This window comes from Triticum aestivum, chromosome 6B, assembly GCF_018294505.1.
Source record: "Triticum aestivum cultivar Chinese Spring chromosome 6B, IWGSC CS RefSeq v2.1, whole genome shotgun sequence".
Lineage (NCBI taxonomy): Eukaryota > Viridiplantae > Streptophyta > Magnoliopsida > Poales > Poaceae > Triticum > Triticum aestivum.
The window spans coordinates 700,298,384-700,324,384 of record NC_057810.1 but is presented as its reverse complement, the minus strand read 5'-3'; the positions used below and the strand labels follow the sequence as shown (position 1 = coordinate 700,324,384).

Below are 26,001 nucleotides of genomic sequence, written 5' to 3'. Positions count from 1 at the left end.
AGTACTTCCTCGGATAGACAGAGCTTAAGCCCAGTCCCCGCCCCCGTCGTTGGAGGATTTGCTTCCTGCGTGGATATCATATCATGCCTGTTAACATACTAGTACATGCTTTGGTGCTCATTTCATTCAGTAGATAGATTACAACAAAATGTACAACAACTGTATACGCACTAGCATGATAAAGGCCCAAGGAAATGAAGGATCACAAAATATTTCGGCCACCAGTAGGGATGTCTAGATGACGCTGAATTAACATAGATTACAAGCAGCAGCAAAAGCGGCATTATTCATCACAAACATTACAGTTTTTTGCCTGAAAAGGGCAATATCACACGCAAAGAAAAATCATAATATGGATGGTACAATACAAATGCAGCAAAGAATCCACGTGTAAGTCTAACGGATAAAATAAATAGGTAGCCGAGGAACTCAATCGAGCGAAGAACATTCTTCACCAGGTGAGCTTTGCTTTTGACAGTAGAGTCCCATCGATGTACACCTCGGGAATGTGGCTTATTTTAGGACAGAGGGAGTATCACGGGACGGAGGGAGTAATTGTATCTCCATACAACTTGGAGACTAAACCAACTTAAAAAAGAAAGAGAAACCGACTCGTACAGATTTGGAAATAACAGGGAAAACCTTCTACGGGACAAAACCTTCTTATTTCCAAATCCTGCTACCTTATATACGTATTAGACTCTAATTGAACTCGGACACACACCTACCGGCCCTACCCGAGGGGGCTAGGAGCCCAGGCCATGGCTTTGCTTCTCCAAAAGCTAGCTCTAATTCGAGTGAAGAGGATTCTCCAGCAGATGGGCCTGCTTTCGATAGCAGAGTCCCTTCCATATACACCTCGGGAATATGGCTTACAAAAGGGTAATCCTCTCCGGATTCGGCCGCGCATCTTTTGCTCAGCTCAGGGCAGCCGTTAATCACGGCTCTCTTAAGAGAACGGAAGTCTTGGATGTAGCTTGGCAGCCTCTCCAGGTTTTCGCAACTGACAATCTGAATATATTGAAGAGAGGAAGAAGCAGACTTAAAGCTCTCTGGAAGGTGTGCCAACTTTGGAAGACGACCAAGATGCAGGTTCTGAAGACTATGTAGTCCTCCCGAGGCTTCCCCAGCCGGCACCATCAAATCTAGCTCTCCACAGCCACTAATACTCAATGCAACAAGTGTGGAGAGCTGCCATATGCTGGAGGGGAGAGCGGCCAGCTTCGGACAATCGAAGATGAGTAGCTCTCGGAGGGCTCTCAAGCTGTCAAAACCCTCCTCCAATGATACCAGTTCATAACAATAGCTCATTTTCAGAATCGCGAGAGAGGGCCAACCCCACAGCCTTAGATACTTCTGCTTTGATGTGAGGTTCAAGTATACAAGGCTAACAAGGTTGCGAGCTTCATTTGGGAGCTCCTCTAACTGGCTGCAGCCATAGAGATGAAGCATTTCTAAATTCACCAGCTTGCATAAAGGCTCCGGCAATAATCTGAGCTTGCCATTGAACTGTATAAGCAGGTACCTCAGGTGCTTCAAATCTCCAACGGAACTCGGCAGTTCTTCAAAGTCAACTCCAAAAAATGTCACGGCACGGAGGAGTGTAAAACTTGAGAAAAGGTCATCAATGAAGGATTTGCTCACGGTACCAAAGCTTGATCAGCTCCTCAGGAAAATTGAGTGCTACGGAGAAGTTCTCGCGGTCCCAAACTAGGTGCCTGACACTCTCAGAGACTGTTAACTTTTCAGAACTTACAATGGCATGCTCCTTTTGGGATACCAAGGTTGCAAGGTCATGAATAAGATCATGCATTTTACAGTAAAAAACCCTGTTATCAGAAAGGACGCACTGATCCTGGAATAAAGATCTCCCAAGTAGTTCTTTAAAATACTTCTCACCAGTTTGTAGCTGAGTGCGTTTATTAGATGGGCGAATCAATCCCAGAGCCATCCAAAACATAATCAAAATGTCCTGGTAAATTGTGTGGCCTTTTGGAAAAACTGACAAGCAAGAAAAGCATGGTCGTAGATGAGGTGGAAGTGCATCATAACTCAATTTCAATGCTGGCAAGATATCATCGGTGTTCTGCTCCATATCCCACAAATTGTCCTCCAGAACGTGTCGCCATTCTTCAACATCTCGACATCTTGACAATAGGGAACCCAGCGTCCTGGCTGCCAAAGGAACACCACAACACTTTTTCACAATGGACTCCCCAATACTTACTAACTGTTGGTCCATCCTGTCCTCTTCCTCACCTCTGAATGCGTACCGGGTAAATATTTGCATGCACTTATCATCTGGCAGTTTTGCCACGTCATATGGCTCCATAGTCTTCACCATTGATGCAACATTTGAACTGCGTGTGGTAACTATAATGACACTTCCCCTTCCACCACTAGATAGCAGCCTTCTCAGCTCTTCCCAGTCTGCAAGTTTATCATTCCAGAGGTCATCTAGGACTAGAAAATATCTTCTTTCCTTCAAAAGTGCACACAACTTCCTTTGCAGCATCTCTAGATTTAGCTTCATGTTGCTTTCACCTGTACCTGATTGTATTATATCATCCAAGATCTTTTTTAAATTGAACACATCAGATACACAAACCCATAATTTCATCTCAAAATTCTGGGTAACCTGAACATCATTGTAAATCCATTTTGCTAAAGCAGTTTTTCCAATTCCTCCTAAACCGACAATCGGAAGAACAGACAAGGGTTTTGAGTCTTTAGCTGTCAATATCTTTTCAATTATCTTGTTTTTGGCTTCAGCTCTTCCAATAATATCTGATTCGGTGATGAAGGAATGAGTTTCCCTGTTGCTACTCCTGAACATCCGTCTGTCAATAATTGGTTGCTCATTTAAACCAAATTGCCCTCTGTCCTTTGCTATCTCATCAAGCTTTTTACGAACTTGTTCTATTTTGTGACTCAATTTGAATGGACCAGTAACGAGAAGGCTCATAGACTCAATGCGAGATAAACCCTTATGAACATGTAACATGAGAGCTTCGGTGGACGCATCGTCCAAAAGATCATCTATGTCATAGACCGCATCCTTCAAACAGTCCAGCCACTCGTGAAGGACATGAGAAGCTGACTCCCTGTCCTCAGCATCTCGAAGAACACCACAGATAAATTTCAATGAGTTTTCCAACTTGCGAAGCTCTTCCTGGGCGTTCCAGGCTGACTTGATCTCATTAACAGCCCAGTCAGTACCAAAGGATGCAGCCTTTCCAAGAACGGAGGTTGCAAGGCTTGATACCACTGACGCCACGGAGAACATCTTGTTCACGTGGATACTACAATTACATAGTAAAGTACTCAAATCAGTGTCCATATACGGTGAGTACATTTATCCTAGAAATGATTATAAACTCTACATGCATGCTTTGCTTACTCGCTAAAGGGCAAAATAGTAGTAATAACTTGTACTCAATATGTACACAAGCAAATAAACTACTGTAGAATTAAAACTTGCATATAAATTATAAAGTAGACCAACGAAACCACTTTCCCCATGGATAAAGAAATGAAAACACAGGCTGCTGGGAAGGTGGACATACAATTTAGCTGATCAGTCAAGTAATTAAGGAAACAAATTAGCAAGTGAATTTTGGATCCTAATCGATATAAACAACTGTAGAAAGTAGTTTGTTTTCCCCTCCAAGGAACTGTAGAGAGTAATTGAAGTTTTGGGGTTGGGTATGGTGGTAAAATTCTGGAAAAGGGGCACCACAAAACTAAACCGCAAAGTGACTAGATTACACCAGTAACCATACCGCGTCGCTCCCGCGGGCGACCGGGAGGGCCACCCCAACGCCGCCGGTCTCTTCCCCTCCTCCCACCTCCTCCACTCGCCGCCGTCGGGCAAAGCACGGTCGGCGGCGGCGGCGGTGGCGGTGGGGCGTCCTCTCCCCTCGGTTGGCGAGGGCTGGTGTGGGTGGGCGTCCTCCGGTTGGTGGCGACGCGCTGGGCAGCAGGGCGCAGCGACGCAACGATGGGGGCGGCGGCAGGGGCTCATGCGTGCTCCATTCCCACGGTCGTGTGGATGTGGCATGGAGGGCTGCGTGGGGCGCCTAGGGTGGTTGTGGTGGCTCGGTCTGGTTTGTCGAGATCTGGCCACCGGCTCCTTGGGGTCGCGGGGCTCCCCTCTGATCATGCTGGCGGCCCCTAGATGGGACTCCCCTCCGGTGACAGGTGTTGGCTTCGGCTAGGGTTCTCCTGTCCTTCGGGCTAGTCGACATAGGGTGGGAGCTCGTGGTGGTTTGCACTGGTCGTCGGTGTGGTTGCGGCACGGAGGTCGGTGTCTATCGATGGGGTGTGGAGTGATGGTGGCTGCCTCCTTCTCCTGGGTTTGGACTGACGGTGCGCGGGGCTGAGCAGGTGACAAAGGTGCCGGCCGCACGCGCAACGGGGAAGGTTCAGATCTATGGTTCGAGCTCGGGCAGGCCAGGTCAGGTCCCGGGGTGGGTCAAAGCAAGTGCTTCCGGTAGGAGAGGTTGGGCTTGGCCAGGGATGTGCTCGCGGGTATGGTGCTCGATGGTGGTGGGTCGTGTTAGCATCGCGTCGGTGCATGGATCGGCGCTGATGACCACGGACATGGCGTCGTGTGAGCTCGCCTGGCCAAGGGCTAAGGCTGGCTCGGCAGCGTCCATCGACACTCTTGGAGTCGTGTCCCTACCAGTCCACCTAGATTGGCTAGGGACGCAGGTGTTGGTGCCTCCTACAGTGGAGGCACCAACTCATATTCGGGGACCGATGTCAGGCTAGGAGTAGATAGTGTGTCGTCGCTCTTCCTACCGTGGTTGAGTGCGTTGTGATGTGAGCGACGCATGCTATCTCGCGACAAGGATGCTGGGGCGGCGGCCCCGGGTGATGGTTGGCATGGTTGCTCTTTGGCGGGCATCAATGTGGTGGTGGTGGCTCCCCTCCTAGGTTGTGTGGGCAATGGGAGGTGTTGCGACGGGTAGCTTGGATGTGCCCTCTCTCTCGGAGGGTGGCATCTTGATCCGGATCCGGGATCTGACACCTCGTGTTCCTCATGGCGGCCTCATGGTGGCACGGATGAGTTGCCGAGTGAAAGCTCCGTGCCTTGGCGCCGCTGATGGAGAAGTGCCCAGGGCCAGCAAAGCGTGAACGGAGGTAGCGTGTAGCGAGGCAGGCGAGATCCGTGTTGGTCCCGTGCATGATGCATCCATCTACTGGGGCAACCATGTTTGGTTTCGCAGTGGCTCCAGCGGCCGGCCCGACGCAGGGGGCTCAGATGGCGACGGAGGAGGGCTGAGGGAGCAGGCTCGACCATGTGGAGTTGGGGGAGTAGCAGCCTCAGGGCGCACGTCGGCCACCAAGCCAGAATGGGCGTGATATGCGGCGGCGTGACATCGACCCCCTCCATCTCCAGGGGGTTCCTCGCTTTATCTGCGACGGTAAGCTGGAACTATACCTGGCCATACCTCGGGCCAGGCCGGGCCTAGCCAAGCCGGCGCAAAAAACCCAGGCCTGGGCCGGCCCCATCGGGCCTGTTTTCTGGGCCCAAGCCCGGCCTGAACACCTAAAAGCCCGTCGGGCTTTGGGCCGGCCCAACCCAACCTTCAGGAAAATGCAAAAACGACGGGCCCAGGCCCGGCCCAACCCGATCTTTGGGCTCAAAATCTAGGCCCGAGCCCGAGGGCAGCGTCGGGTCGGGCTTTTTCGGGCCGGGCTTCCCATGTCCAGGTATAGCTGGAACGCGAGACCTACGGGCAGTTCTCTACGGACTTGGTACGCTTAACCCTCTGCTTTAAATCTCAACCCAAACACTAACATATATTTTTTAGCGTAAACTCAAACTAATATAGTGATCATTCTGAGAAAGTTTCACATAATTTGGCCAAACAGATTTAGAAATACCTTGAAGTTACAATTTCAGACCATTTTTGGTCAAATGTCACACAAAGTTTCACACTAATACACGGTAATTTTTAATTTTTTCTGGACACTTTCATTTTTTTGACAAAATTTGCCCAAAAGGGGTTAAAATTATAATTTCAGGGTATTTTCAAATATGTTCGGCCCAATTGTGTGAAACTTTCCCATAATGATCACTATCTTAGTGTTGATTTTACAAAATAATTTCAAAATAATTTGCTTACATAGTTTGACCAAAAATGGGTTAAGTGATTGCGCTGACATAGCTACTAACTAGGATGCTGACTGGCCGGTCAACGGGACAAAACCAGGTTTACTCAGCGAAAAGCCGTTTTAGGAGAGAGAGGATTGGTTCTTAGCCAGTTTTGACAGTCCATGGTTGATTCTTAAATAGGTTTCAGAGTTCAGAGTTGAATCTTAGACAAATGAAAGAGTTTGGAGTTATAATATGGATTTCTCTCTAAATAATATTTAAATTAAACCATGTTTCCTTTAGGTGTACTTATTTTGCTAAAAGTAATCTTATATTTGAATGATATATAAACAGCAATGTATGAACGAATTAAATAGGATAAAAATGTTTACTTGTTGGGAGAAAATAGGATAAAAAATGCCAGCATGTGTAATGAGAAAACAAACCTAGGACTCCCTTCATTTGTGGCTCGAGGACATATAATAGGTGCAAATAAGCAGTTTGTACTTTGGATATTTATTTATGAAGATAATATTACAAGAACTTTTTTCTTTGAAAAACCATAATTTATATTTCTACACAAGCATGTTCGTACGAAAAATAATGATCCAACATTGTGTAGTAGAAGCGCTATTGTGAAAAATGGTTATATATAAAACCAATATACGGCCAATTTGTGTTATTTTGTGTTGAACTTTTAACTCCAACAATTTTGTAAAAAAAGTCATTTGTATGTATTATCCTTTTTTGCGGGGATGTATGGATTATCTTGCTAGTTTATGTATAAACTAGACCAACCAAGTCACTTTCTTCTTCTTCTTTTTTGCGGGATAACCAAGTCACTTTCACCGCGGAGAAAGAATTGGGAACGTGATGAAACCATAGGCAGTGGACTACTAAATGGACCATTTAAAAGGTACTTTTTCTGTTTCAAAATATTTGAAGTTTAACTTTCCCTAGTTTGACCAAATTTATAAAAAATACTAATATCCATAGCATCAAATATATATACACACATATATATAGCATGGAAATATACTTTATGATGGATCTAATAATACTATTTTGATGATGTTGATCATGTAGATGTTGATATATTTATCTATGTCTTGCAAGAAAAATATTTATCTATGGACTTGGTCTAAATCTTCAAATATTTCGAAATGGATGGAGTACCAGCAGATACTCCGTCCTCCCGGAATTACTTGTTGCAAAAATGATAGAAATGGGTTTATCTAAAACTAAAATGCATCTAGATACATCGATTTCTGCAACAAGTAATTCGGGAGGAAGGAAGTATAAAATTTAAAGAAAAGAATAACCTCGAGTGAACCCTGACCTGGTGGAGTGGATCGGGATGGCGCGCGTAGTGCAGTGACTCGGGACGGCGCTCTAGGAGACAGCCAGCGTGGACGAACGGCGGTTGCTGTGTCGGTGCGGCGCCCCTGCTGAGAGCCGTGCCACATCTAGCCGCCGCCGGCGGTGGCGGAGATCGCAGGTGCCTCAGTCGTCACACACTGTTTGACATAGGAGAACATGCACCTCAGCTGTTGCAAATGGTTTAGCCGCCCAAGATGGATCGGTTCTCGCATATATGTGTGGTGTGGTAGTGTGCCACAGTGCCAATGATACTTTGCAATGCTGGCAAATTGGCACTCGACAGTCGACACGCAGGCAAGCACCATTAACTCGATCGTACGTTTGTTAGTTAGCTTTATAAATTTAGCCAGCCGATTCTACCGGCTCATAAATCGGCGGTGTCTACCGGTACCACAGCAATATAATGATGGCCAACCACTTTGAAATCATGACGAAAAGAAAAGGGGAGCCAGTTCAGCAAATTGCCCCTCGATTTTTTTAAAGAGGCTAAGGGCAATGTACAATGGTTGATAAGATAGTCTTATTTAACCCGGAAAAAAAATAAGATAGTCTTATTTAAGTCTTGCATGTAATTTAAAGATAACAAAGAAAATATTCACAATGGATCATCTTTTATAGCCTTATCTTCAATAACTAGCTTTTCCTAAAAACATGATGAGACATGTTGTGCTAAGAGATCATCTCAACAAAAGAAGACAAGCATTTTTCTTATGATTTCTCTCTTCTCAATCTCATTATTTATCCTACGTGACACTCCTAAGATAGCATCATTATACATGCCATAAGGGCATCTCAAAAGAGTCGTCCGCATATGTTTCAACCACTGTCTAAAATAACCGGACGAAATCCATTAAATTTTAGGATAATTTTTAGCTAAAACTATATCAGGTTAAGGTAGAACTAGTCTAAGGCCGGCGCCGGCGAATATTCATTCTCACGACACCCATACCGTTGACTAGTCTACAACTGGCCACGACGGATCTCCATTGTCTTTCCCATGTCTGACATACCACTCATCGGACTGCCGTGGGCCCCGAAGATATATGTTTCAGCGCAAAGGGCGGCTCGTTTTCCCATGTTCGGCAACACCGCTCATCAGAGTGGAACCGCCGGGCTATGCTTCAGCCGGAGGGAAAGAGGACGACGGTGGCCTGCGACAGGGCAACAAACCGGTTGTGTACGCCGACCTCGCCTTGTTGTTAGCCTTCATGGCACCCAAGCGGTGGCGGTCTCCCATGTGCTACTTCTCCTCGATGATGGTGGGCGGGCGCGGATGTGCTGGCCACCGTTTCTTCGATCTTCGTGATACGTTTTTAATGTATCTATATTTTTTATTGTTTTATGCTATTATATTATCTGTTTTGGATGTTTTATATGCACTATTATGCTATTTTATATTATTTTTGGGACTAACTTATTAACCTAAAGCCCAGTGTCAGTTTTTGTTTTTTTTTCTTGTTTTTGAGTTTTGCAGAAAAGAAACACCAAACAAAATAAAACTTCACGATGATTTTTCTTAGACTCGAAGACACCCAGAGGACTTGGAGTCCAAGCCAGAAGAGCCACGAGGCGGCGGCAAGGGTGGAGGGCGCGCCCTAGGGGGGGGGGGGTGGGCACCCCCAGCCTTGTGGCCCCCTTGGGGATCCCTTGACCTACCTCTTCGTCCTATATATTCACATACATTTCAGAACCCTCAGAAGCGTCCACGAAAATACTTTTGCGTCGTAAACGAGGCTCAAAATTGGACCGACAATTTTTTCTTTGGCTTGTTGTGCTGCTCGCCACAGCGTCTGCTCTGTGATCGGTGTTGGTGCTTTGGAATACAAAGCGGGGGGAAACCCTTTTTCGGTAAAAATTGGACCGACAATGGGTCGGCAGGCGGATGAAAAGCGGACACGCGTCCGTTTGGGTCGACGCGTTGGGCCGACTTTTCTGTCGGCGCCGACCCAAACGGACGCGGGCGGACGAAATGAGTCGACGCGTTGGAGTTGCTCTAATATAGTGCGCCGTCGTTTTTTGAGATTTAATTTTGATTATAAATTTAGCCAACGTGAGTGACTGCGGCAAGAGCAAAATTATATCATTGAATTCGTATGCTAAAGAAGTTTTCAATGGTATCATTTTTGCTCCCGCCGCGGTCGCCCATCTAAATTTATGGTCAAACTTAAATCTCAAAACAAAGGGAGTACCATAGTTTTGAACACATTTGTTTTTCACAGCTAATTGCAGCCTTTTGTCAACTGTATTTATACTCTCTTTTTCAACATTATTGTTCCTTTATGGGCTACTATGAGGTCAGTGCCTACAGACTGCTGTGGAGATTTTGCAGTATGAGACTTCGGCTCGGGCGACATGTGTGTTGGGTCGGCGCAGGGTTCAGTGATTGTTGCCAGAGTCACTGTACCTCCCATAACCTTGTAGAGCACTCTCCACCAGAGTCAAGCCGGGCCAAATTCAACATTCTTCAAAATATGCCGATTACCAGTAAACAACCTTGTTGCTACATCATTTGCGATTTAGTCGCATTATTCACCTCTACTTGAATTTAGGGCTGCCGTCCATTGACGCCTCCGTTACCACATCTACAAAACCTCCAAGGGATGGTCACAACATGGCCATTATTTGTTGGATGAGATTGTGAAGAAACGTATTATTTGTACAAGAACAAATGAGTACTTGACGCCACCATGAGCAAGGCGAGGGCCAGGAGCGACACCTGGGAGACTTGAAGGTGATCTTTGGGTCTCGGGTGCCAATACATCGAATTGAAAAAATATATCAAAAAGAATCAAAAAATCCTGAAACTTTTTGGAACCAAACATGATCGGGTGTTACACTCATGTGAAACGTTTCGAGAATGAATGACTGTCATGATATTCTAGGCGGAAAAAAATCAACACTATATAGAAGTTACTATTCACACTTTTTGTACTCACAATTTTGTTTTCTTGGCCATGGAGTCAGTCAAAGGCTCGAAACTATTCCTTCACAAAACTTTTCGCGCCGAGTGTAATACCTGATCATGTTTGATTCCAAAAGGCTTCAGGAATTTTTTACTCTTTTTGAATTTTCTAAATTATTATTTTCAATTCAGGTCCATTGGGACCCGAGACCATTGGGCCAAGCCCAAATATTCTAACATAAATATGCCCCAAGAAAGTACACATAAACATTATGTAGCAACAGCTTCACAATTTTAGACCATTCAGGAAGCTAGATCAAATCCATCATTCTTCAAAATACGTCGATTATTAGTGAACAACCTTGCTGCTACACCATTTTCGATTTCCTCGCATCATTCCATTGAACATGTCATGCCATCTTAGCTGGAGGGGTGTATTCGCATATCATGCACTTGCACCCGAAATCGGTACACTTGCCTTGCTTGGGTAACTTTATAAGGTTGAAGCATGCGAGTTCGCAAGTGAAGTTGTCACATGGCTGTGGTGATGGTATATTGGTTGCCGCACACCTCAAGATTTTAACGCCGCCATCCATCGACGCCTCCGTTACCACATCTGCAAAATCTCCACGAAGAAAAAGGATGGTCACAACATGGCCATTATTCGTCGGATGAAACTGTGCAGAAATGTATTACAAGAACAAATGAGTACCTGATGCTAGCATGAGTAAGGCGAGGGCCAGGAGCAACGCCTGTGTAGCCCTCATCTTAACTAGTTGCAGTGTTTGTTGTCGGTCGTTGTGTGATTTGTGAGTTCTGGAGGAGAACAAACAAAATGGGCAAGGCTTTTTATAGTTGATTCACCACATTAAAGTACAAGATTTGGTGAATCTATTGAAATTAATAGCCAATAAGTGAATTAATATATTTATATATTGTGTTTATTTGATTTGATGATATGTATTAAATTAGTACTCATTGACTCAATACATATACACTTAAAGTGCAAGATTTGGTGAATCTTACCAAATCATATTATATATTCAGCTAATGACTATTAACATCTCACCAAATCAAATACTAATGTATGTGTGTGTGGGCTTACGCATGCGCGTGTTTTGAACATGTACACCTACATTCGGATGCAGTAGAGCACATTATCATTCTTTCCTCACGGAGAAAGACACCTGCATTTGGACAAGCTTGGTTCTGGATATCACCTGAGAGCGGCGTTTCGGTGCCCGGGTGCATCTGCACCCGGTCAAAAAAACATTAGTAAAATATTCAAAAAAAATCAAAAAATTCCAAAAAAATTTGGGTGGTAGACAATTTGATGCGTGAGGTACGCTCCAATTTTCATAACATTTGGACTTCTGTGCAGCTCTCAGCAAAAAAGACAAATCAGACCAGAACAGTATATGAACAGTACACATTTTTACAGACCTCCGATTTATCTTTTTTGCTGAGAGCTGCACAGAAGTCCAAATGTTTTAAAAATTGGAGCGTACCTCACGCATCAAATTGTCCACCACCCCAAATTTTTTTGGAATTTTTTTTAAAAAAATAGTATTTATTTTGATCTTTTCGTGAGCGCAGGTGCAGATGAGCTCGGGTTCAGATTCGAATTTTCCATTAGTTCTATGCTATCTAGTACAGACAGTGCATACTACCACAATGCTTAATCAATACGCACCTTGTCCTCTGGATGAAGAACCAACGACAGGTGCGTTTGGTTGCAAGGGCGGTCATGAATGGGTTGGGATCGTTCAGAAAATAGACATGTTTGGTTATAAAGCACATGAATGGTTCGAGCCAAAAAAAGAGAATATGCCATGAAGATGCTGAACCGTTTCACCCAACCAAATCGGTTGAATCAAATGGCCACCCTTTGCATGCATGACTATGTGAGCATGACTGGTGGTCCCGTCCTAAATAATTAGCTCACCACTTATATTCAGCCAAACACATGAATTGAATGGTTCAATCCCAAAAAAATTGAACGGTCCCAACCCATTCATACGACACCTTCAACCAAACGCATCCAAGAAAGCAGTGGCACCCGTTGGTACCCTCAAAGAACTCAGTTATTCAGCCAATGTAATCAGCCTCATTTTCCCCAGCTTGTGAATGGCAAAAGAAAATAACGATTTAAGATAGACAGTGATTATTAAAGAGTGATAGCAATATAAGAGCTCAACTATCTGGTCATTACGCATTTTAATCCAAGTGGAACTTTTTGGATAAAGAGCCATAGATTCATGCAAGTTTGCAGTGAAGAACAGGGTGTAAACAAGTACTACTAACTTTGCAAGTTAGGTCCAGGTTAAGCAACATTTAGAGCATCCATCATACAATCAGAAAAATCGTAATGCCAGAAATGAATAGGGCCTTTGTAAGAAAATCCAAATGTTCTAAACTACCCCGTTTCAAATCCTATCTGGAGCATTTTTATGCATGTGGCAAGCCATCTGTATACAGATGTAAACAGTAGCTACTCTATGCAAGCGGAGCAATTACCATTATTTTACAAAAACAAGGGTTTCCCCCGTGCTACATTGAACAAACGAAGCAACAGAATACAAGTACATGAGTTTCACGGAGGAAAGCAGACTTCCTCGGTGTATTTGAAGTTCAGGGAGAACACGCTAAGCTAGTGAGCAGGCACGTTTAACAGGCTTGCAACCAGTCATGGCATAGATAGCCTGCAGATACACTTATTTTGCAATCAGGAAATGCAGGGAGTTTTTCTGGTAGAAGAAAGCCAGGGAACAGGAGATGCAGAGTAGATCTGTTACCATGACATAGTCGTCGTCGCCAGCGCGTAGACTACGTCGTCAACCTTGGCAGAGCGGTATTGGCACCGCGCCATGACGTCCTCCTCCTCATCTGGCCTATGCAACAACGCACATGGTTCATCAACACAAGACCACCCACCGAAGGGAAAAGCCAGAGAGCAGATCCGGGACAGATACCGGCGTACATACCTCTTTGCAGGGCCTCGCTGGTAGCGTTGTGGCCACTTGGTGCGCGCCTCATCGGCGTTGAAGGGCTCGCCGAGGAAATCAGGCTCCTTGTCACCACCAGACGCGTTCCTGGCCTTCTTGGTCGGCTGCACCACGCGCCTCCTTGCCCGCCGCGTGCTCCGTCCACTCCTGCTGCTCCCCCGAGGACGAGGTGATATCCACCTGCAGCACCAGCTCCTCCTCATCTTGCTCCTTTGCTACATTAGGTGTCCGATGAACAAGTGGCTAGCTTGAGGAGGTTAATAATGGGTTAGGCAAGCATGGCACAATTGCTGCATAAGGTGTCAGATGGCCAGTCAATACTAGGAGTCTGATTTCTTCTTCATATTCCTCCATTTGACTCTCAGATCACTCGGGAGGCGTGCCTTGTGAAACACATTCCTGCCATATTTTAATATCTGAATCCATGGAATTAGCCCATCGTCCTTTGGGGTGAATTTTAACATTGCATCCTGAGCCAGAATAGCCAATGAATTGATGTTAGTATGCCAGCAAGGACACGAGTACATACACGTTGGTAACAAGGAAAGTTCAGTCGTGCAAGATTTCAGCATAAGTAATGAATTTAACAGCCTGGGGTGGGTATGCTTACCCTCAAAGCTTGCTCTTCTTCTTCTGTCCAACAGAGCTTTGAGCGCCTTCCAGCTGGTGCAAGAGAATTACAGCTGCAAAGACAGATATGGCTCAGTTTTTGGAATTGCAAAAACAAACGCTATTAAATTGTACACTTCAAAATACAGAGAATTTCACAATAACTGGAAAACATCCGAATAGAACTCTGTGCTAAGAAACATTAGTACTCTAAATGAAGTATGAGGAAAAAATAGCAAAATATACATTTCCACTACCATTCTATGTGTGCAGATTATGTTAATGCAGGCATTCTCTCACAGACGAGAGTAATGCCCAGTTGTGCTTGTGCAAAACAGCTTTAAAATAATAACGTGCCTTAATATATGCCAGCATTCAGTACCATATTCAGTTAACTACAGTCTTCACTTCACTATCCCGTATGTAACTTCATTCTGACCATGAGTTCTCGAAAGCTCTTGAACTTGAAATTAACCATGAATACAGAGGCAACTTACCCTTGTATCAATATCATGACATAGAGTTGCCACTTCCTCTAGAGATACAACATCTCCTAAAGTTTCGATCATCATGAAGCTAATTAGCACCATACTATCTATGGTGTTGAACTAAGAACTTCGAATAATAGAAAGTGCTAGTGCAAGAGCACTGGGACTCAGTAGGTTTGATCTCATAAACATCCACCCTACAACTCTATTTATCACAAGTCCAAAAAGATGTTCAATGTCACTTAATTCTAGGTTAATCAGTCTCAAAGACATTTTTAATTAAACCAAAGAATAGAATCAGGAAAAGAAGTGTTTATGAAGCACCGTCATAACACTTACTAACGCTTGGGTGGATATGCACACTTCCGTTTTCTTGATGGTGAAGGCATGTGCTGATCCTGGCATCCCAATGCCTTTTTAGAATTTTTTGATACTACAGTCTCCCTTTCTTGAAATTTTGCTTTGTGGTGTCTCATGTTTCGCCAAGGGGGTGACGACTGCTTGCCAGAATCATTTGAAGACGTAGCTTCTATTTCATCGGAACTTTCACACTCATGAGAAGTTGTAAGACTGACATGTTTATCAGCCTCAACATTCTGACTGACAACAGGACTACACCTGTTCTGAGATGAATGTTGCGGTTCACAAAATGAATTGCCGTTACCATCTTCATGGGCTTCTGCATTTTCCACAGACTGCTCATGCTCTGTAACATGAACTTGTTTTCTTTTATTTTGGAGTACAGAATCTTTATTTGGTGCAATATTAGAATTCAGACCAAAAGATGCCTTTTCAGTGACTACCTCCTCACGACAAGCATCACTTGTCGCATTTGTCTTCTGCTTCTTCCTCTGCTGACCAGGTTCTAGATCCTTATGAGAAAGGTTATATGCATCAGACTTATTGTTACCTTGCCTTTCGGAAGTATTACACCCATTCAACTGATCCTCCTTGGGACATGCATCACTTGTATCATTTGTTTTCTGCTTCTTCCTCTGCTCACCAGGTTCTTCATCCTTATGAGAAAGGTTGTCAGCTTCAGACTGATGGTTACCTTGCCTTTCGAATGTATTACACCCATTCAACTGATCCTCAGGACACGCAACACTTGTATCATTAGTTCTCTGCTTATTCCTCTGCTGACTAGGTTCTTCGTCCATATGAGAAAGATTATCCGCTTCAGATTGATGGTTACCTTGCCTTTTGGATGTATTACACTCATTCAAGTGATCCTTGTTGTTGGTAGCTGTTTGTTGTTTTACAGTAGATTGTTCATGTAGCTTTGGGAATTGCTTTGTGCCAAGGAAAGCAGATAGGTTCTTCCTAGCTTCCAAATATGCTTTTTTAGCCTTTTGATATGCTTCGGTAGCTTTAGTATAGAAGCATACAGGGCAATGAAACTGGCCAGAAGCATCAAAAGTCACTGGTGAACCAAAACAGCCATCATGGGCGGCTAATGAGCAGCTGCTACATTTCAGCAACTGTCCATCTTTACCACATTTTATGCACAAATCTTGCTCCGTAAGGCCCTTGATGGCACGATTGGCATCTTTATCCTGACTAGAGGACGGCACATTGCAGCAAGGAGAATCTAGAGCAGTCTGCCTACCACCGGATGTATTATTTTCCAAGATGCTGACATCATCAAGTAGTGCTGGATTAGCTTTGTCAGCACAACTGACCTCGAGATGAGCCTTATCGCCATTCTTCTCCTCAAATATTTTAGAATGCCCTGTAGCATTCTCTTGTTGAAGGTTGGTTTCAGATTTATCTCCTTGAACAGCCCTGTTGCAGCTTACAGAAGGTAAAACACCAGCAGTTTGCAGATTCAGTTCATTATGACCAGGATCCTTTTCCACTGGCTGAATCCTGGCACTACCATCATCCATAACTTGAACTGCTGTCTCGCCACTGTCATGTTGTGGTGAATTCCTTTGAGTTTTTCTGCCATGTAATTCTGTCATCATGCCTGTAACATCTGCAGAAACAAACTCAGGCAAGTGATTTGTTTCAGATATATTTGTCCGTAAAGCATCAGCTCTCTCAGAATCTAGAGCCACCATAGCCTGCATGATCAATCCTTCATGACTGAGTTTCTTTGATAAATGAATGCTGGTGTCATGACCATGTGGTCTCTCTCCATCATTATCGCGGCATGGATTTCTGTACTTGTCTCCACAGGATTCTCGTTGAAGAATGGTAGTTGGACTCTTTTCTTGGGACATGGTAGTCTCCACCGCATCCTGCTTTGACATAAGTTCAGTATTACTTCGGACCAAAGCACCACTGCAGCTAGCTGAAGCAGGCTCAGTTGCAATGGACATGTTTCTACTATCTTTACTAGGACTCGTTTGTGCGGATCTGACACTGACACCAATGGCACCAATGGTATCTTCTTGAGGGCGATCGTAACACCTATTGTGCAGCCTAGATGGTTCATGCAAATCTGGAGTTCGCTCCATAGGATCCTTCTGTCGCTGAAAATCAGAACTATCTGTATGGCACCCATGCCTCTCTGTATTTACATGATCAGGGTTGATGCTGCAGAACGACCGGTCATTGTCATTGTTCTTGCCACCCTGCTCCATTGGGGACGGTGGGACCATAGATGCGATCTCTGGGTTCACTTCTCTAAGCTGAACATAAAACGAGAAGCTTAATCATACGTGAATCGAGTGCATTTTTATTTACAGTTTTGAGAATAACTGTTTTCACATACCAACTCAAAAGAAGTTTCTGGTAAAGCCGGTGTTTTGGTACATATAAACTTTTGGATATCCTTGATAAAAGGCAGAACCATATCTTTCTCCAAGCTTCCTGAACTACCAACCTGCAGATGTTACATTCATGTAAAGCAAAACCTCAAGAAGATAAACATCTAGGCACTAACTAAACTGCAGCATGTATTAGCTTCCACACATTAAAGACACCAAAACATATGATGATTATTTTGCCAAAATATAGGAGAGCTTAGTCACACACACAAAAAAAAAGTGTAGCCATTAGAACACATGCATAATTATCTGATGCAAGTATCTAACATGGCATCCACCACATCCCTGCTCCTTCCACAAATTGAAGAATGTATTAATCTGTAAAGTGATGCTGTTTTGACCTTTGGGGACATCGTAAATGTATAACTACTCCCTCCGTTCCTAAATATAAGTCTTTTTAGAGATTCCACTATAGACTACATACGGATGTATATAGACATACTTTAGAGTGTGGGTTCACTCATTTTGCTCCGTATGTAGTCTGTAGTGGAACCTCTAAAAAGACTTATATTTAGAAACGGATGGAGTAGCTAGAATACCATTGGCACTTGGCAGGACTTGAGACATAATTGATAGGGATATATCATATTTCATATCACAAGAAAACATGAGCCCAAATAATAACATCATCTAGCATAGCAACATTGGTGAACTATAGCAATGGATCAGTGAACAACTCATCAGGTAGAAGCAGATAAGTTCTCCACAGAGAACACAAGAGCCCACTACTATTTGACTAAAATACCAGCAATGAGATGCCAGTCAGAATTTAGAATGCTGCCATATTTTGAGCCCTTAATATACAAATGTTATTACAGAGTACAAACAATATACAAGGTCTTCCCATGTTATGTTCACAGCTATTGTCGCTAGACACAATCACTTTATGATTCAGTGTACCGCGCACAAAAAAATTAAGTAAGCAGGACTATCCATGGGATCAATTGCTGTACAGTGTAGCCTGTCATCTCCAACTTTTAACTGCAAGGGCTACACACTTTGGCCATTGGGAGAATCAAGTCTGAATGAGTGTATGATTTGCAAGAAGTAATCAAGATTATGATTTCCGGTTGAGTTTGCATCAGGATCTGGGCAGAATTTAATTCAACTAGCAACATCACTGAGTAGTAAATGCAGCGACGGTATGTTGCATCTTGAATTGTCCACCTGGATGAATGAAACTTCAACCACTCCACTACGCAGATATTACTTCAGTGACAGAAGGTAAATCAGAAATCTGAAGTTCTGAACAACCAGAACGAGTGCACGCTGCATACCTGTCCGAGTAGCTCGAGCAGCAACTCCTCGCAGGAGCGGGTGGCATCAACCCTAAGCATCGTCCCGCCCCCCGCCGCCGCCGCCGCCGCAGCAACCGGGACCTCGCCCTGGGCGGCGACGGAGGCGACCTCCCGCAGGCATCGGAGCGCGAACCTCTCCCGCGTTGCCTCCGGCGCGCCCGCGAGGGGCTCCGGCGAGGCGCCCACCAGCGCTGCGGAGCACCGATAGCTAACCCTAGGTGAGATGACCGAAGGCGCCGGTCGAGGCGAACGGGGTACGCAATGGATCCTCTTAGGGTCTGGTGTTACCTTGGATGAGGGAGAAGTCGAGGGCCTCGTCGCCGGCGAGGGCGTCGACGACCCAGTGCCAGTGGGCGGCGAGGCGGCGACCGGAGCGGGGCGGCATTGAGAGACCCGGAGGAGTTTGAGGGGCAAAACTGCAAAATGTTCCCTTCTTTGTCCTGGTACATCAGATTTCTACTAGTATGTGTATGGTTTTCTGCAAGTTTTATTAACCGTTTTGCATTTTGTTGAATTTTTACTGTATTGTCTATTGTGTTCCCTTCATAATTGCTGTACACATGATGTCCTTTGTGTAACTTCGTTTTAAATTAAAAAATCGATGACTCGGCGATAGAGTTCCCAATTAAAATGGTTGATTCGCCGGAGAAGACGACCCCTGGGATCACAGTTATGCTTTATCTGCAAGAGGCATGTGACCTATCGACCGTGGTGTGTTTTCCCATTTTTTAGATAAAGCATAATGTTGTTTCAAATAGAAAATTTGCTAAATGTTTTCTCTCCCTCTGATGTTTTCTCTCTTTTTTTACCCGTATATTTTAAAAAGCAGAAGACTTTTTTTTGCACCTTTTTTATTCTTTCTTTTCATACAGTTATGTTAGACATGATTTGACTAAGTGCAGCTGAAAAGGATTACAACACACCCATCAACATGTGTGAATCCCCTACATTAACTTTGTACTCCCTCCATAAAGAAATATAAATGTTTAGATCACTAAAGTAGTCATCTAAACACTTTTATGTTTCTTTGCAAAGGGAGTACTAATCAACCATTATTCCATGCCCAAATCTATAATTTGAGCTTAGAATAACATAACTGCCAGTAAATCTCCAGCAAATAGACAAATCCCACATACACCAGACCAATTCCAGTGATGGAGCAACAGACAATAATAATTGTCAATGGGTAGCAACAATGCAACAACATACTACTACTAGTTTCTTCATCTAGAACCAAGGATCTCAACGATCACAAGTTCAACCAGCTGACACACAGCAACAACTCGAGCAATCCTTACATGCTGCAGCAATTTAGTTCCCGCGACAAATGGACTAGACTCGAACCCCCACCCCACATAACACAACAGAAGATAGGCTCTGCTCTACTGCTCGACAACCTCGCCCGCAGGGGTGCCAACGGAGGAGGCCCTCGCCCTCGCACCGGTCTGCCCGATGTTGGTGAAGCTGTCAGGGAGAACAAAGAGCGCATCATACCCCACATCCACCTCACCCTGGTATGCTCGGCCCAAGGAGTAGCCCAGTGCCCTTGCAACAGGGACCGCCACCGCATTGCCGACTTGGATGTACCTGCAACCATCATCGAGATGTTTCAGTTTCTGTCTCCAGTTTTTCGCAATGGTTTCAGTTTTCAATTTTCAACAGCATAGAGGAACTTACTTCTCCTTCATGGGACCGTACATCCGGTAGTAGTCAGGGAAACCCTGCAGCCTTGCGTTCTCACGGACAGTCAAAACACGTCCCTGATTCGGGTGCAGTATGATCTGCGGGCAGCACAAACAAACTAAGCAACAAGCACAAAACTGATTGCTGACGGCATTGGAAGTTGCGCCAAAACTGACCTGGTTGTGCGGCTCTGCTCTAGTCACCACCGTGGGAACTGTCTCATCCCACCACAACCGACCGAACGGCCTGCAAAAACATCATAACGCATTGTGTGAGTAACATAAGATGTACAGTTGGAGAAATGGAGAGATGAAAGAAGACATTCAAAGGCACTTACTTTGGTGATCTGCCCTTGATGAAGGACATTGCATAGTCAGGAACCTGTGCACATGAACAAGCTAGCATTTAAGCAATTGTACATTGTAACTTTCATTACTAGCAGCAATTGTCCTATACTCCTATGTTCAGGTAGCATCCTAGGTTATGTAACAGAATTTGCACCAGCATACAAACATTCAAAAAGGAATTAGGCAGTGGAATCTGTACCAAAGGTTTGCCGGACTTGAGGTAGACACGCTCAACTTCTGGATCCCACTCCACAATGTTATTCGCTCCGACCTTGACTCCTGGCAAGTCACGGAAATTCGCTCCCTGGAAGACAGGTCCAGCATGGTCACACAGAAGGCAAAGGGGGAGAACAAGCACTGAAACTATTCGGTCACCTACCTTCTTTATCGGAATCTGCTGGACGCGGTCATAGTCATCTTGGTTTAGCCTCAAAGGCTGGTGGTCCAAGAGCTTTCCTTCTTCAGGACAAGTGGCATCACCAAATGAATAGTCCAACATATCTGGAAGCAGCAAGAACAAAATTCAGGCATAAGACAGAAACTAAGATCTGAAATGAAAAGGGAAAGGCCGTTTACAATGCAAAGAAGATGAAATTCATATTATTGGTAGAGCTATATGTATTACCTTTACGACTAAGTCGTATGTAGCGCTGGAAGTCAGTCTTGGGTTGACCACCATATTCAATTACCTCATGAGGTTGATAGTTGTCTACCTGCATAATAATGGATGTTAGAACAAATGTAGAAGAGGAAGAAATGAACAAGGGAAGAAAGGCACTTGCCTTGGGCAAATCTGAAATGGCATCACCAAGAAGGAGAGCTTTCTTCAAGGTCGGTCTTTGCGTCTCATCATATGCAACAATGCTTTGCTGCAAATGAAACAAGCTAGTCAGCAGATTTACATTTCTCCCTATTCATCATTTCATTAAATTTGTGATCAGACTTACCGAGAAAGCATTTGGAGCACCACCACGTACTACTACATCATGAGTAGGGAGAGGATACTTTGGGAGGACCTGGCAGGCAAAATACGTCATGTCACTCCATGAGGCAACATATTTGTAGCAGAAATTTATAGTGACGAAGAAACAGAACAAACCATGGTTGGGAGAGCTCCCCAAAGGAACACCCGCATTCTGAACTGAGGAAGCCCGTAGCAACCAGCTACCATCATTCCAAGGCGGGCTTGGTAGTTCAGAGATACAAGACGGCTCAATGCATATCTACCAAGATAGCCATCAGCAAATTTCAGAATGTCCACCACATTCTCCATCAGGACAAACTTTGGTTGCAGGTAAGAGACAATGTCCATATAGGTAACCATTTGTTGATTTTTCTCGTCTTCCAAAGGGTTGTCACGGTTTCTAAATCGGTTGAACCCACTTATCCCCTGGCAGGGCGGGCCACCACAAATAACATCAACCTGACCCTGTGGATTTTGACAGCACAAGTAAATGGAATCAGACAATCTGGAGTGGAACCAAAAAACTGAGAGAAACAAAGTTACTCACAGGCTGGGGTAGAATGTTTCGCCTGTACCCTTCTTGCACAAACTCTTTAATTTTCAATGGGCAGTCACTAGGTACAAAACAAAAGTCAGTGCACTGCAAACTGAAATTAGAATGCTGTGAGCATACAGCAAATGAGGTACCTACCTCAGGTTTTCTATGGGCTCCCAGGTATCCTCTTCTGGGCCATATCCTTTCCATTGAACCTGTAACAGATTATATTAGATAAATTGATCTATGCATAAAAACCACAGGTACTAACACTACCACAAGGGGAAGGCCAAAGAGAATGCATTAGCACCTTAAAATGGATTCCATTTTTCCTCCCGGTGCCACCATAGCAGATCTCAAGTAGCTTTTCAACCACAAACTCATCCTTTCCAAGAGGCTCATCAGCTTCCTCTTCCTCAACAGGTTCTGCCGCATCAGAATCATTGCTATGGACATATTTGTCACATAGAATTGCCCATTCCTTAAGAAGTGCAAGAAAATCCTCGGCTTTTTCATTTCGAACCTACAATCAGAGATAAAGATCTTTCATACCAGGTCTAAAGAACAAATACTAGAATCTAAGAATGAAATTTAGAAGCCGCACCTCTGTTTTGGGATGGTTATATTTAAGGCTCTTGCATGCAAAGCTGTTCAGGTCAACAGCCCATTTCTATAAAGAAGAAATAGAAGAGTTAGTGCTGAGAAATGACAAAAACAGTCTTAAACAAAATGTTGGGCAGGCTTATTACTGTTTCAAGTTTCAGGCCAGCAAGCGCTGAACCCAAGCACAGCCCTGTTGACATTCCACCACAACCAGAATACAGGTCAAGGAGGGATGCCGTTTTTACTGGGGCCCCATTCTCTGAATCAGCATCAGTAGAAATACCAGAATTCTCTGTGGTGTCTACAGAAAATGCAAATTGCAAAGTGAATATTGATCATAAGATGGAAGAATACAGGGGCAAATCAATTGTTTAAATTCTAGGAGTGAATCTGTCAACCAGTTTATCTGTCACTAATAAGCCATTTAGTCATAAAGTAATCATTTTTTAGATCACAAGTTAACAACTTTGATTAGATTTAACATTGGAGGATCATAGAAATTTTAGCTCAGCAACATATGTTGAAAGTTACATACACATTCAAGTGACAAAACTCAGAACCAGACATGATTACGATCACCAAGGAATGGTGAAAGAATATCTTTTTATTATTATTTTCAAGGCTTACAAGTTAACCAAAAACCAAAGCACCCCTTGCAATGAACTGTAGAGGAGCTAAAATAAATATAAACAACATTATGGGAAACATGCAGCAGCAGCACACAATGCACAGATCAATAACAGAAACTGCAATTACCTGATGGGATGTTAGCAAATGTAGAATAAGCAACAGTGTATGACATGTCATAGTATAAGTCAGTGCGAGCCACCAGTTTGGCCTTGGCTGCTGGGTCCATCTGAAACCAAGGAGAACATACAGTGAGAAACAATGTATAAATGGCGCGTTAACACTTGACAAAGTTTTGAACAGGGGCACCTACATTGGGATCAACATGGATTATCTTGACCTTCGATATGATGCAGTCAAGTGGATTATCATTCTTTTCCTCGGAGAGAAAGACACGCTTTGGGTCATGCGTGTGATCATTGACAAATTTGGCTCTAGATATGACCTGCAAGATAACAGGTATTCATAAGCTATCCAGGCATTAGTACAGACAGTGCATACTACAGCAATGGTCAATCAATACGCACCGTGTCCTCTGGACGGAAGAACCAACGACAGGTGAAGTAGCTGGTCTTGTCAACACCCTCAAAAAACTCGGTTATTCGGCCAATGTAATCAGCCTCGTTTTCCCCAGCCTATAAATAGCAATAAACAGATAACAATTTAAGATAGGAAGTGATTACTGAAGGATGTTAAAATTACAAGAGCTCGACTATCTGGTTGTTATACATTTTCTGCCTAATAATTCAGTTCACAGTGAAGAACAATGTGAAAACAAGTAGTACAAACTTTGCCAACCAAATCCACGTTAAGCAACATTTAGAGTATCCACTGTATAATTAGAAAAATCTTAATGCCAGAAATGGAAAGACATTTTGTAAGAAAATCTGAGTATTTTTTAGAGTGCATCCGTTTCAAATCCTATCAGGAGCATTTTTATGTGTGTCAGGCCTTAGCAGTAACTAGTCTATGCAATTGGAGCAATTACTGTTATTTTGATGAAAAAAAACAGGGCTTTCCGTCGTGCTCCGTTGAACGAGGCAAGCATCAGAACCCAAGTACAGTTTCACGGAGGAAAGCAGGCACTTTTATGGTAAGAAGGGGCGGAGTGGATCTTTTACCATGACGTAGACGTCGTCGCCGAGCGCGTAGACCACGCCGTCGACCATGGCGGAGCGGTAGTGGACGCGCGCCTTCATGTCCTCCTCATCCTCGGGCCTGCGAGGGCAAACACACAAGGCTCAACAACCAAGAAAAATGTAAAGCCGGGGATCAGATCCGGGACGGGCGGCGCACGCACCGCTTGGGCGAGCCGCGCTGGTAGCGCTGGGGCCACTTGGCGCGGGCCTCGTCGGCGGGGACGGGCTCGCCGAGGAACTCGGGCTCCTTGTCTCCGGCGGCGACGTTCCGGGCCTTCTTGGACGGCTGCGCGACGCGCCTCTTGGCCGCCGCCGCCTGCCCCGCCTGCTGCTGCTCGCCGGAGGCGGAGGGCTCGTCCTCCTCCCCGAGGGCCAGCTCCTCCTCGTCGGGCTCCTCCCCGCACACCTCGTCCTCCGGCGCCGGCTTCTCCTCCTTCTTCTCCCGCGGCGCCTTGGTGGCCTTCTGCTGCTTCTTGGCCTTGGGCGCCGGCGGCTTCTTCTTGCCGGACGTGGTCCCCTTGCGGGGCCGCTTGGTGACCGTGGCCTCCTCGGGCGCGGCGGCCTTGGCGGAGGCGGAGCGCTTGCGCGAGGAGGACCGCGCGGGCGCGGCGGCCGAGGGCGGCGAGCTCGGCGGCGCCATGGTTGGGTCGCGTGCGGCCGGCGGGCTAGGGTTCCGGGGGAGTGTCCGGATCTGGGATGGAGGGGGGAGGCGGCTGGGGGTTTGGGGATTGGGATTGGAATGGGGGTGGGAGGGGGGAGGGCTGGGGGTTTTAGAATCGGGGCGGGCGGGCGGGCGGCGATGGAAATAGCGGGCGGGAGGGGGTGCCCGGAGCCGAAATTTTTGGGGGGCGAGCGCGTGGGGAGCGCGGGACGGTTCGAATTTTCGGGGGGATTCGGGATTTGAATTTTACCGTCTGTGTGTCCGCGCTCTGTCGTCCCTGTCTGAATGATGGGCCGTGGGTGGGTGGGTGGGGCACACGCGCACCGCCGTGTGAAACAGGGCAGGGTTTTTACCCCACCTGGCCCCACAGTGTGAAAACTGGGAAGGAAGGGTGTGAAAGCATTGTAAAAAAAACATAGGTGTGAGAGGCTGAGAGCCTCAACACAAGAGAAAACGAATGGAGGATGTGAGAAAATTGGGGAGCTCCTTCCTTTTTAGAAGAAGAAGAAAAAGCTCCTAACTGGCGAATCAGGCGCCGGTTCGCCCGCTGGCGCTCGCTGCCAACTGGGCCGGCCCCGTAAGCGCACAAGCAGCCGGATCGCTTGTCTGGCTTCTTTTCGTGAACATTGACTAACGAAAATTTTAAACGAATTAATTTTGAAAGAAGTTCAAGAATTTGAAAAGGAAGATCATGAATTTGGGAAAAGTTCACGGACAAAATTCACAATTTTGAAAAAAGTTTCACCGATTATGAAAAAAAGTTCATCTGATTTAAAAAAACAAAATTGAAAAAAGTTCATCGGATTTGAAAAAAAAACATCTAATTTAAAAAAAGTTCATCAAATTTGAAAAAAATCATCTAATTTGCAAAGGTTCATTGAAT

The 26,001-nt window shown here is 44.9% G+C and overlaps 2 protein-coding genes and 1 pseudogene across 16 annotated transcripts; all 3 read right to left on the bottom strand.

The window, feature by feature from the left end:
• Positions 1-264: 264 nt before the first annotated feature.
• On the bottom strand, positions 265-7,758 carry LOC123139534 (putative disease resistance protein RGA1; annotated as a pseudogene). Its single transcript, XR_006469597.1, has 2 exons — positions 7,443-7,758; positions 265-3,302 (listed from the first exon to the last, which is right to left on the bottom strand). The product of XR_006469597.1 is annotated as a putative disease resistance protein RGA1 (transcript).
• A 2,952-nt stretch (positions 7,759-10,710) lies between these two features.
• LOC123139530 (uncharacterized) lies at positions 10,711-19,453 on the bottom strand. Of its 13 annotated transcripts, none has more exons than XM_044559308.1 (11): positions 18,848-19,453; positions 18,539-18,767; positions 17,207-17,317; positions 14,827-17,123; positions 14,001-14,073; positions 13,370-13,860; positions 13,181-13,276; positions 12,079-13,098; positions 11,491-11,636; positions 11,098-11,201; positions 10,711-11,001 (listed from the first exon to the last, which is right to left on the bottom strand). In XM_044559308.1, the coding sequence occupies exons 1-6, from the start codon at positions 19,006-19,008 to the stop codon at positions 13,711-13,713; spliced, it is 3,021 nt and encodes a 1,006-aa protein (XP_044415243.1). In that variant the 5' UTR covers positions 19,009-19,453; the 3' UTR covers positions 10,711-11,001; positions 11,098-11,201; positions 11,491-11,636; positions 12,079-13,098; positions 13,181-13,276; positions 13,370-13,710. The 13 variants fall into 13 exon arrangements, with proteins under 13 accessions (XP_044415243.1, XP_044415240.1, XP_044415249.1 ...); XM_044559305.1 differs by having other exon boundaries at positions 12,079-13,087; XM_044559314.1 differs by having other exon boundaries at positions 11,522-11,636; positions 12,079-13,087.
• A 224-nt stretch (positions 19,454-19,677) lies between these two features.
• On the bottom strand, positions 19,678-25,215 carry LOC123139532 (DNA (cytosine-5)-methyltransferase 1). Of its 2 annotated transcripts, XM_044559321.1 has the most exons (20): positions 24,619-25,215; positions 24,440-24,536; positions 23,846-23,953; positions 23,632-23,763; positions 23,448-23,547; positions 22,838-22,992; positions 22,693-22,758; positions 22,399-22,611; positions 22,245-22,303; positions 22,101-22,167; positions 21,689-22,018; positions 21,537-21,605; positions 21,372-21,458; positions 21,215-21,302; positions 20,969-21,090; positions 20,789-20,893; positions 20,580-20,623; positions 20,419-20,488; positions 20,237-20,340; positions 19,678-20,146 (listed from the first exon to the last, which is right to left on the bottom strand). In XM_044559321.1, the coding sequence occupies exons 1-20, from the start codon at positions 25,095-25,097 to the stop codon at positions 19,942-19,944; spliced, it is 2,700 nt and encodes an 899-aa protein (XP_044415256.1). In that variant the 5' UTR covers positions 25,098-25,215; the 3' UTR covers positions 19,678-19,941. The 2 variants fall into 2 exon arrangements, with proteins under 2 accessions (XP_044415256.1, XP_044415255.1); XM_044559320.1 differs by having other exon boundaries at positions 21,215-21,458.
• Between the last annotated feature and the right edge of the window lie 786 nt (positions 25,216-26,001).

Excerpts from the sequence above, each read along its gene's own strand:
- LOC123139530 (XM_044559308.1), bottom strand. The coding sequence starts at position 19,008 with ATGTACCAGGACAAAGAAGGGAACATTTTGCAGTTTTGCCCCTCAAAC. Across the intron at positions 17,318-18,538 it reads TGCTCGAGCTACTCGGACAG|GTTGGTAGTTCAGGAAGCTT; the intron begins GTATGCAGCGTG and ends TAACATCTGCAG. Across the intron at positions 13,861-14,000 it reads AAGAAGAGCAAGCTTTGAGG|GATGCAATGTTAAAATTCAC; the intron begins GTAAGCATACCC and ends ATTCTGGCTCAG.
- LOC123139532 (XM_044559320.1), bottom strand. The coding sequence starts at position 25,097 with ATGGCGCCGCCGAGCTCGCCGCCCTCGGCCGCCGCGCCCGCGCGGTCC. Across the intron at positions 22,304-22,398 it reads AAAATGGAATCCATTTTAAG|GTTCAATGGAAAGGATATGG; the intron begins GTGCTAATGCAT and ends AATCTGTTACAG. Across the intron at positions 21,606-21,688 it reads GGGGAGCTCTCCCAACCATG|GTCCTCCCAAAGTATCCTCT; the intron begins GTTTGTTCTGTT and ends TTTGCCTGCCAG.